The 12,419-nt window shown below is 38.0% G+C and overlaps 1 protein-coding gene across 12 annotated transcripts in view; it reads right to left on the bottom strand.

Moving 5' to 3' along the window:
* TENM3 (teneurin transmembrane protein 3) overlaps positions 1–12,419 on the bottom strand; it is an 836,795-nt gene that overhangs the window by 109,233 nt on the left and 715,143 nt on the right. For all 12 annotated transcript variants that reach the window (XM_087724561.1, XM_087724557.1, XM_087724558.1 and 9 more), the window contains one exon: positions 8,932–9,054. In XM_087724561.1, coding sequence (XP_087580687.1) covers positions 8,932–9,054 — 123 coding nt within the window. The remainder of the gene's footprint in view (positions 1–8,931; positions 9,055–12,419) is intronic.

Consider the following 12,419-nt stretch of genomic DNA (forward strand, 5'->3'; position numbering starts at 1 on the left):
AGATAACATATTTAGACTGATATACCGCTTTATAGCCCTCTCTAAGCAGTTTACATGTTCAGCATATTGCTCCTAACAATCTGGGTCCTCATTTTACCGACCTTGGAAGGATGGAAGGCTCTGTCAACCTTAAGCCTGGAGATATTCCAACTGCCAAATTGCAGACAGTCAGCGTTCAGCAGAAGTAGCCTGCAGTACTGCACTCTAACCACTGTGCTCCCACGGCTTATCCAGATAGAGACAATGTTGGGAATGATGTGTTCATTTCCTAGCAGTGTGTTTCCTGGTTGTTGTGATTCTTGCCTTTGGATTTGACAACAACTTTGGATTCTTCCTTGCGAACACTGGACTTTTCTTGCCTTGTGAATCCTCCTGTGTTGTGGATTTAATTTTGCCTGGTGGATTTATCTTATCTGGGAAACTTTCAAGTGCCTTGTGGACTCATTGCTCTGTGAACTAGCATTGGTTTGCTTTTGGCTGGACTTAATTTGGGCAGTTCTGGATTTTTGATGAAGGGAACTGCTGGGGAATATTAATAAACCCACTAAACCATCATTATGTGTACATGTGAGTGAGTGGAGAAGCACACACTGCTTGATGGATTTGCCAATAGTTAAAAATTGAGTATGGGGTGATTTGACTTATAGAATAAAGAGTTCTGAATGTATTAATTAAAAGGAAGTAAAGAGATGGTGAAATTGCTTATACTTGGGATGAAGGTGGGAAGTTGCTTTCTTAGTTTTTTTCATTTCTCTATACTTTTGTTTTTGTTGTCTTGCATCATTTCTTAATATTTCTTTTTCGTTAGTTTGTATTATATTTTATTATTAAAGTTAAAACTTCAATAAAAAATATTTGAAAAAGAGAAAAAAGTATTGAAGAGAATACATTAATCCAAGTTTTAAGAAAGCGCATAACACTCAAAGGGAGGGAGATGTACAACTCTGGTATGACCCAAATATAGCCAGAAACACTTTAAAGAAAGATAAACAGGTCACAAAAACCACAGTAATCAATTTATGAGTTTTCCGTTTTGCCTTCCACAGAATAATTGAGAAGACGCTCAAAAAGCTTCCCTCAGAGATAGGGTTTGCTCCTAGCGGAAGACCTTTAAAGCTTGATCTTTTTGTTCTCCTTCTCTTTCACTTTTCCTGAAGCAGTGAGATTCCTATTTAGATTGTCTTTTTATCTTTTGATTTTTAAATTACCATTAAAATACATATTAAATTAAAAAACAAATAATTTAACTGAGTTCTTACTAATTTACACTAGCATTTTATTTTATACCCAAAATCATTCACAGAATGCAATTTTATCTATATGTGTTTATAAATCTTATCTTGTATAAAAAAATAAAAGCAAGAAGAAGACTGATGCAACCATATTAACACATTTGTGTCATTATATATTTAGTACATTCATATTAAAAACAATTTCAAAGCAGGCTACGATTTGTTACAAGAATAACAAATAATTCACAATGAGTTAAAAAAACACTAATAATAATTCAATAGCTCTAACAACCATTAAATGTAACACATAAAACAAGAATAGCAATCTAATCTAGACAGATAAAGTAGCACCAATTAAACCAAATGTCTGAGTAAACCTTCAGCTGTCTCCAGAAGGTTAAAAAGCTTGCTATTGACTATAACTGAACAGGAAGAAACTCCATAACTGGGCCTTTTGTATTAAGATTGGTCATGGTACAGTGGCATGCGCAAGGGGGTATCCTATTTCTTTGGTAAGAAGTACACACATGAAAAGAGAGCGTCATATATCCATGTTCTATACCAAATAGATCTTATATCATTACATGTACTCTAAACCTGGTTAACAGTAAACTGGCAGTCACTGAGTTCTTTCACAATAACATTATGGTAGACTGTACAGTTCAGCAACTTTGCTAGAATTTTTGTAATAGCTGTGGTCAATTTTGAATGCAGCTTATCTATCTATCTATCTATCTATCTATCTATCTATCTATCTATCTATCTATCTATCTATCTATCTCATCTATCTATCTCATCTATCTATCACATTGCAAGAGCCCTCTCTGGCCTGGTTAATCCCGGAAAAATAAAAAGGAAGCTTGCAAATTAACCAGAACTGCCTCCCACTACTCATAATGTAGAGTTTATCTGTGATAGTGGTAAGACTGACATGTGTTCCTTCAGAACTGTAATCCCATCCAAATCATATAAATTCCTCAATTTCTTTACAAGGGAATGTCTTGTCACTCTTATTTATTAACCTTCATTCAGAAACTACATATGATATATATCTACTAGTGCTTGGCAAACCTGTCAGCTTTAAGATATATGGACCTCATCTCCCATGCTGACTGAAGAATTTTGGAAGTTGAAGTCCACACATCCTATAGTTGCCAAGTTTGAAAAATATTAGTTTAGACCCTGCCTGTTCTCTGATATCTTCAAATGATGCATACAGAGGAACTGATTTGGGTGCTTTTGGCATACTGATAACTCCTAACTTCCTAATGATCTATCAAAAGTATCATATAGATGTTGAACAATAGAAAAGAACAGAAATGTATCACTCAACATATTTTTCCATATATGGCCTTCTAAATATGAAAACAATCTAAATACAAAAAGGTAGCGTTGAGGAATATTGCAGTTATTAAGAAGAATCTACACTACACACTCCATGAGGGAGAAAACAGTACCATATAAATAATAAATGAAATAAATAAATGAAAGAAGTGAAAAGCTATATACAAGTCACTAGGAGCACAACCACAATAATATCCCAACTACACAAGGCATATTATTCTACAAAATCTTTTTAAAGCTCTTTTTAGAATTTTTTGAAGGACAAAGAGGGGAAAAAAATCTGATATTTACAGGAAAACTATTCCAATGAATTGGCATTGGAACTGAAAAATAGCTTCTTTGTAGGCCAATTTTATTCCCCCAACTGGAATGTCACTAGTGTCTAGAAACTAATGCCAAATTCTGATGCATAAGCCTGATGGAAACTCATTTACCATAAATGGATTCACTTAGTCAAGGCCTTCTGACAAGACTAAATCAGCTATGAAGGACAGCTAAACCAGGGCATATGATTGGATGCCCAAGTTGCTAAAACTGATCTCATAAAACTGTACTAGGTTGAAATAATGAATATCTAATTTGAACTAGTATTAATTTTTGGCATTCTGACAGCATGTAAATAAATGATTTTATCCTTCAAATACCTTGCAAATAAATTACAATAACTGTAACTATTTGCTCCCACACATCAAAATACGTGAGTCCTTTAGATATCTACTCAAAGATGCAACAGTGATGGCACAAAAGGCTTATCTACATGGGGCTGCCCTTGAAGAGTATTTGGAGACTTCAGCTTGCTCAGAATGCAGCTGCGCGAGCGATAGTGGGTGCACCTCGGTACACCCACGTTACACCTATCCTCCGCGAGCTGCACTGGCTGCCTATTGGACTCCGGACACGCTTCAAGGTGCTAGTCGTTACTTTTAAAGCCCTACATGGTATCGGACCTGGGTACTTGAGAGACCGCCTCCTGCCAATTACCTCTCTACGACCAATCAGATCCCACAGATTAGGCCTCCTTCGAATTCCATCCGCCAGCCAGTGCCGACTGGCAAATCCCTGAGGGAGGGCCTTCTCTATGGCTGCTCCGGCCCTCTGGAATGATCTCCCCGTGGAGATCCGGACCCTCACCACCCTCCAGGCTTTCCGCAAAGCCACAAAGACCTGGTTGTTCCGGCAGGCCTGGGGCTGAAGAATTTCCAGCCGCACTTGAAATGTTGTGACTGCTGTTGTTTTTACTTTGTTTGTCTTTTGTCTTATTTATATCCCCTCCCCCCTTTTGGTTGTTAGCCGCCCCGAGTTCCTCGGGAGTGGGGCGGCATACAAATTAAATAAACATTCCAAACATTCCAACATTCTGCAGCTTTTAATTTCACAGTAGGCATTATAATATGTTTTAACACCTGTTTATTATATTCATGGCAAATTTTCTACCCTTTATGTTCTAGTTCTCTCTTGAGCAGCTACATTTCCTGTCAGTGTTCAGGAGGTCTTCTGGTTTCCACAGTAATGAAGAAAGTGATCAAAGTTATTAAATTTATATGCTACCAACTTCCAGCAACTTCCTTTAGTTAATAATAAAGTTTAACTAATAATGCTTAAGTGCAATTGTATCAATAGCCTGTCTCGCTATCCCAAGAATAGGGCCTCAACAAAAACACTGGCTGAATTATATGGAAAGTTCCACAAGACATTTAGAAAAGGCTTAGATCCTATTAGTTATTGGAGGCTGTCTTAAATCATACTAATTTGCTTTTTCCAAAATTTCAAGGACATACTACACAGCAGAAGTATAAAATCAATTGAGTCTGTGGGCAAAGTTCCCAATTAAAAGATTGCCAGGAAAATTATCTTTTTTTTTATTTTAAAGTATATTTCCACCTCAGTTAATGAAATTAAAATTCCAAAGCTCTTCTCTTAATATCCTTTGACTACAATGCAGTTCTAATTTAAGAGACACTAAATGAACAGGAGGCAGCTCAATATGCATGCTATTTCAAAGGAGAATTGAAAATAAAAAGATTCCATTATTAGTTGAAATGGGAAATGGAAAAGAAGGGTAGCTATCTTATTTAAGAATAGCTTAACAGGATGTTGGGCAGACTTGAATTTCAGCCTGAAATATTTGTAAGTGTCTGAAACCATGATAGCAAATACATATTTGTACAGATAGGTAGAGGTTGAGGATCTAGGAGGCAATTTAGAGAAAAATAATTTACATTCCTGAAATTACTTAAACTAAAATGGACAGGAATAGAAGAGGCATCGGAAAGTAATTGGTTATTGATGTATCCCAAGGACTGGGTTGTATTGTTAGGATGTAACAACATAAAGGCTTGTTCCTGATCCTCAATTTCCTTGGCATTTGGAATGTGTTTTTGTTCTCCAGTTTTGATTCATACAACACACTGACTCCTATTTACTTTTGGTCATGTGGTGTCCTATGTTTTGACCTCTGGCTATTTATTGACTCCCTCGTGTGTTCCCATTATTTTCTGAACATAGCTGTTTGTCAAGATCAGACATGAAAACTGGGCAAAGAGAAGAAAAAATGACTTAAAAGATTGTTACGGTGTAAATTCACTCCCAGATGTCAGTATAACTTACTTGATTCGACATAGAAACATAGACGTATAGTTTATACTGAAACAAAAAAATCAGTACTACTGATTTTTTGAAGTCAGTACTACTAATAGTAACTAAACAACAGAAATCTAGGTATCTTCAAAATTCCTTTGCTTATCTGTAGACATCCAGGATCTCAAAAATTGTGGCATAACACTTTTTTTTCATCTTTGAAGCTATCTTAATAAAATATTTTAGCAGTAAATATTTACTGGTGAAAGATACCTGTTACCATTCCTACACCCAGAAAATGACATAAGTCCTTGACTTATGATCATTCATAACAGTGACTGTTCAAACTTATGATGGTGCTGAAAAAAGTGATTTATGGCTGGTCAACATGTGTGTGGCATCCTTACCTCATGTGATGAAAATTTCAGTACTTGGCAATCAGCATGTATTTATGATGACTGAAGCATTCAAGAGTCATGTAATTGCCATTTGTGACCTTCCCAGATGGCTTCTGACAAGCAAAGTCAATGGGAAGCCAGATTCACTAAACTGTGTGAATCACCTAACAACTGTGGCAAAAAAGTCATTAAAATTAGCTGCAATTCATTTAACAATTATCTTGCTTAAGGGAAGGAAGTTGCAGCCCAATTGTGGTCATAATTTGAGGGAAACCTCTACTATGCATGAAAAGACATAATGTACAATAAGAAATAATTATTTCAGTTCATAACACAAGGGAAAGATTCATGAAAAATGCAGCACTGGCAGAAGATGCACATTTTTGCTGAAAATGGGCATTGGTTCCTACCTGTTGCGCCCTTTCTCAGGACAGTGGTGACATCATCCAGGCATGAGTATGACTCCGTCAGAATCCAATACAACTGGGTCTACAAGTATTAAAGACACGGCCACTAGGCTCCTCCCCAGAAATAGATGAAGGAGTGACTTGTAGACCGTTATGTAAACGATCTGAAACGATAGATATTATCTCTCCCCAAGGAAAACAGTAGAGAAGAAAAACCAGGAGAAAGTCAAAGTAACAGGGTGGGGCTGGATGATTTCTCCGGTTCCACCACAAAATCGCGGAGGACAAAATCGCGCTCGACGAAAGCGCGCATTTGACATCATCACAGCGCGACGAAAACATCGCGCTGTGATCGAAAAATGTAAAAATAAAGCTAAAACCTTACCCTAACCCCCCCAAACCTAACCCTAAACCTAACCCTAAATCTAACCCTAAACCTAACCGTTAACGTAACGCTAAACCTAACGCTAACCCTTAACCTAACGCTAAACCTAACGCTAACGCTCTAAACCTAACCCTAACCCTTAACCTAACCCTAACCCTAACCCTTACCTTTATGTGAATCGGCTTGCTTTAATTTTAATTTTATTTCAATTTTTAATTTTTTTCGTCGCGCTGTGATGACGTCACATGAGCGCTTTCGTCAAGCGCGATTTTGTCCTCCGCGCTTTTGACGGGTCACGGATTTCTCCACCGTCCTGAGAAAGGGCGTATCAGGTAGGAACCAATGCCCATTGTCCAAGTAGGTGGAGACATCATCCAGGCATGGGACATACCAAAGCCCAATAGTCCCATTGGGTGGGAATGGAATAAGATAAGAAAATTTAAGTAGAAACCACATGCTGCAACACGCTCCATCCGAATGAAGCGTCTGCTGAGGCGTATCTATCAAGCTTATAGTGTCAGATGTGACAATGTAAGCTCCACTCTGCTGGATTGATGTGCATGTGGCTGAGGTCGTCTGCCTGAGTGTTTTGGGGCCCCAATATGTGCTCAGCCCGGAGAGACAACAGGTGGGTCTCTGCCCAAGATATCAGTTGGAAAGACGGAGTCAATAGATGCCAGGATTTTGTCCCCCCCTGCCGGTTTATGTGTGCCTTGGTGATGGTATTGTCTGTAAGGACAAGCATGTGCACATTGACCACGAGAGATTCGACTGAAGCAGGGCGAGAAACACGACTCTTAGCTCCAACCAATTGATACTGTTCGTCTGGTCAGAGCGTGACCAAAGGCCTTGGGCTGTGTGCGACAGAATGTGAACTCCCCAGCCTTGCAGACTTGCGTCCGTTGTTAGAATGATGCATGGGGGGTCATGAAGTAGAGATCCCTGTTCCATGGCAGGGGAGAGCCACTAGTGCAGGGAGCGCCTTACCTCGGGGGTCAGGCAAATACTGTGTGTTGAGCAACTGCAGTCCGCCTTCTGATACGGGAGCAACAGCCATTGTAGCTGGTGACTGTGGAATCTGCCGCCTGGGTAGACAGGGCCCTGAGGAAGGGCTGAGGTAGCGAGCTGACAAGGCGGCTTATCGCCAAACAATTTGCTGCTCGCCAAACACTCCAGCGTCAGGAGCGGAATTGAAGCCATACGAAGAATGCTGCTGGGGCGGCACAAAGAGGTGGCGCCGTGCGAAATGCTTCTTGTGGCTGCCGTGATTAGAAACAGCTTTTCCGGCAGCGCGGCTGCAGCGACCATCTCATCGGGCAGCACGGCTACAGCAATCGGCTCCTTTAGCGGCGCGGCTGAGAGATCAGCCTTTTGGGCAGCGTGGCAGCGGTGGGAGACAATGAAAGGAGCCTGAGGGAAAACCTCGTAGGCTGGCCGCTAACGCTCTCTGCTGCTGAGGCAGCAAGTCAGAGAGAGGCAAAAGCCTAGAGTCTGCAACGCCTTAAAGGAATAAAGAAGTAAAGCCAATCGAAACACAAATTTGAGAGAACGCCAATTAGAGAATTTTGGAAAGTTTTTAGAAATTAAGGGATTAAGTAGCAAGGAGAGATACGGAGACACAGCTAATCGAAGGATCGACTGAGTCTATTTCTGGGGAGGAGCTTAGTGGGCCTGTCTTTAATACTTGTAGACCCAGTCATATTGGATCCTGACGGAATCATACCCATGCCTGAATGATATCTCCACCTACTTGGAGAAATATATGTACATGGTTTGGTAAAAACTCAACATTCTTTGCTATAATATAGTTATATTAAAAAAAAAACATTGGATACTGCAACCACATATAGAAAAACACTACTTTAAAAAGAACTAGAAAAAACAAAGGGGAACCAATTTGATTGTATCTATAATCCAGAAGAATTAGTATCTGGAAAGACATCAATAAACATACAGCCTGAAAATTGCTATCACTGTCTCCAATTTAAGAATATATAGGTGTATAAGAGGCCTAATCATGATGGTATTTGAGTTACTTTACAACTATAGAACTCTCAGCCGTGATGGCACAGTGGTTAGAATGCAGTATTGCAGGCTAACTCTGCCGACTGCAGCAATTCGATCCTGACCAGCTCAAGGTTGACTCAGCCTTCCATCTGTCCATGGTTGGCAAATGAGGACACAGATTGTTGGAGGCAATATGCTGACTCTGTAAACCAATTATAGAGGGCTGTAAAGCACTATGAAGTTGTATATAAGTCTAAGTGCTATTGCTATTTTAAAAATGACTATATTTAATATCAGATAAACACAATAATTCTGTTTTTCACTTTTTAAAATGTCTAAAACTTTCTTTTTTATTTTATTAATTTAGATTCCACCTTTGTTTTGTACAATCTAAATGATGAACATAATACTCCTACCTGTTTTCTGCACAGGAATCCGGGGAGAGTTGAGTTGCCTACCTCAAGATCATTCATATAACTTTAGAAAACTATAGTTTTAGATTTCTAATAACAGAAAATATTTTAAAAAATGATGCATTCGAATAAAAAAAAAACCTAAACTCATATTATGTGTTCCCTTACCATTTTCACCAGAAGGTAATGATACAGTGTGTGTTGGCACAGTCTCAGAATTCACTTTTCCATTTTCAAACGTGTCATTTTCAGTCTGTTGTAACTGCCAGTTGAGGCCAAATAGATGCATTGCTATTGGTAAAGAAAATATATCATTTCACAAGTTACATTGGGAAAAAAAACTATAATGAACAGTGAATGTTATTCTATAGCCAACATTCATATTTTAAAATACAATATAAATGAATATTTTAATAAGCTCTTAATTGTTTTACTTTGTTTTTGGTTTAGAAAACATAGTGATGTCTGATAAATTTAAAATGACATATAAAATTCATTGGTAATTAATTTTAGCCATGAAACAATAATGCAGAATATCCCTAGCACATAATTCTCCATTTAATAGAAATAGAAGCAAAACATAACCCACTCACTTACCTTCTGAAATGGAAATTTTCCATTTAGTGATTTAGTGACTTATGTCTTCCCAACCTATTTTTAGATGGCAAAAATTATTTTAATTTTAAACTCCAGTTCCTCTCCAATTTCATTATACCTTTATAACTGCATCTACATTCCTGATTTATTATACAGACAACTATATTTTAAAAAAATCTTCAAATACATATACTTTTACATTTAAAATCAATATAAAAAACAATATTATTCACATGTCCAGGAATAAAAGAAGCTTGCTTCTTTGGTCTGAGGGTAAACACATTTATTTGGGTCAGGGCGCCGCTGCCATTATCGTGCTCTAAGCATAACTTCTTCTCCAACTCCGGAACTCGGCTTCCGATTCTTCCAGCAGCGGCCACTCTAGGAGTGCGCTCTATGGTTGTGGGCTGGCTGGAAGAATCGAAAGCCGAGTTCCAGAGTTTGGAAGCCAGAGAAGAAGTTATGCTCAGAGTGCAGCGGTGGTGAGGAAAGCAGCAGCGGTGCCCTGGCCTTGCAGGGAGAGCTGGCCCAGGGCATGGTGAGACTGGGAGGCATGAGAGCTGGTGGCAGAACAGGCGCTCGCGCAACCACCTTCTCCAGCCAGGCACTGACCTAGGGGGTATCCCGAATGTGCCAAGCCGCGGGAGCTGGGGAGCGGGCAGAGCGCCATGTGGCTTGGTGCCTTAGGGTTACCCCCTAGGTCAGTGAATGGTGCTCTACCCAGCTGGAGAGGAGGTTTGCCGGGTGGCTGCTCGTGAGCGTGGTCACCTCATGGCTGCTTCACCCCTGAGGCTGTGCCCAGCTCTTCAGGAGCCCGCTTGCAAGGGAGCAGCTGCCTGGCAACTCCCCCCTCTGGCCAGGGAGAACGCCACTCCCCAACCTAACGGTATCCCGAAGGTGGCAAGCAACATGAGTGTCTTTCTGCCCATGGCTTGCGCACCTTGGTGCCTTTGGAATACCGCTAGGTTGGTGAGCGGTGCTCTGCCTGGCTGGGGGGGTATCCAGGGAGCTTATTTTCAGGGGGGGCTTATATTTTTGCCCAGACGAAAAATGTGGCAAGGCCTTAGTTTCAGGAAAGGCTGTATTTTTGGGGAAACATGGTAGAATTACCTTGATTTTTTTCTGAAGTATTTGTTTATTTGTTTATTTATTTGCATAGCAGTGCATCTCACTAATGTGATTCTGAGCAGCTCATAAGTTATAAAACAATTAAACATTCATGCAAATATAATTATTATGAACATATTTAAGATTAATCAAAAACAAAAGTGTGGAAAGTGTCAACTACAGGTTGTGAACAATACAACCATCTTAGAGGCTCAAGATAGTTTACTAGAATGAAAAATACAAAGCATAACAAAGGCAAAATCAAAATTAAAATCAGTCATTTAAAATAATCAATAATTAAAACCTTGGTAAAAGCTATTTGTTATTATCACTTCCTTAGAGCTCATAGCCTGGGAACCATAAAAGAGAAAGTACTTTCCCACATTGTAATTAAGTTTCCTGCGGCATGGGCATTTTTAGAAGACCTTTTTCATTGATCTAAATAGATGGGAGCCTCATAACCGAAGAAGCATGTAACAGAATTTCGATATTTAATGTGTGTATTTGAAATATTTATAGAAAATGCTGTATATATTTTTTTAAATGAAAATGCAGCAATTAAATATCTCCTGCATGGCTTCTATCTGATTATAACACAACACAATGCTATTCCAACCCTAAAATATAATACACAAACATTGTAACAGAATTGCAGATAAATAAAAAAATATTAAGACATAACCAAAGAGATGAAGATTACATCCATTGTTTTTTCAGCTTTTCTCTACTTTTCTTTTAAATGCAGCAAACTACACACACAGACTACAATGAGTACAGAAAAGCATCTACATTATATCCCTTTCCACATGGTCCAGGTAAAAGTCAGTTTACAAAGTTAATTTGATATTAGATAATTAGCGCAGAAGGAAAAAACGCGTAAATGCCAGTAGGTTTTCAAAATTTCATATTTGAAATATATTTCTTCAAAGGATATAATAAATTAGTTCACTACTAATTTTGGAAAAGTCAAAGAAACTTATAAGTACATATCAAGCTATAAGGATAATTGTTGAAATGGCTGGGCATATTGAAAACATGCATGATAAATAGCTTTTTCACACGTTAATGACTAAAAGTAATGAAATCTATTACAAAGATTTATGGAGTCAAATATAGCAAGGTCAAATGAATGTAACATTCAAATATTAGAGCTAGCTAAAATTCCCTGTTTTGTAATAAAATTTGCATGGCATGTTACAATTCACAAATGACACAGAGAATGCAATTCTTTAATATTCCATAATAAGATGGAAGCAACAATTACAACAAATATTTAATAATAATATAATATAATGTAATAAAAGGCACTGAATGATTTTATATCTGCATGGACTATTATTCTACTAGAACATGAAATGAAAACATGAAATTGCACATTAAAAAGAATCTGATTACAGCAAACTTTTCTATAGACAGGAAAAATGCAATTTATATATATATGAGTTCATACCAAGTTTACTGAATGTGCTATTATTCCTTTTTAAACACTGTTAGGTGTATTTTTCACAATATTCCAAGGGAGAATCAAATGTACTCACAGCCTCAGAGTAACTGCAAGTCAGTATGTACAAACTTAGAAATAAATTATGGTGAACTCAATTATTTCTGAAAGCTCTACTCAATAATACATAGGTTAAATTATTAGCCTTTACTACTATAATGAAAGACATATTCAATGTAAGTATGTGAAATGCTTCCATGAGAGCTGTCTGTTATACTTCTGTTATAGTAAAACATTTATATTTTTTCCACACCTAATATTTTATAGTAATCATCAAAAATATCCTATTGAATAGCAGCAAAAACTTTTCTTCTAAAATTTGATTTCTTAAAAGTGCCTTCACCTGTTTATTCATTAAATAATTTCCCTGACAATTCTATTAAATCATCAGGAAACAGTTTGTACTAAACTTGTTGAGAAAGGTTATAGGAAAGTGAAAAGACAAGGAGGG

This window comes from Thamnophis sirtalis, unplaced genomic scaffold (genome assembly GCF_051295495.1).
Source record: "Thamnophis sirtalis isolate CommonGarterSnake01/CBP01778 unplaced genomic scaffold, rThaSir2_p1.2 scaffold_10, whole genome shotgun sequence".
Taxonomy (NCBI): domain Eukaryota; kingdom Metazoa; phylum Chordata; class Lepidosauria; order Squamata; family Natricidae; genus Thamnophis; species Thamnophis sirtalis.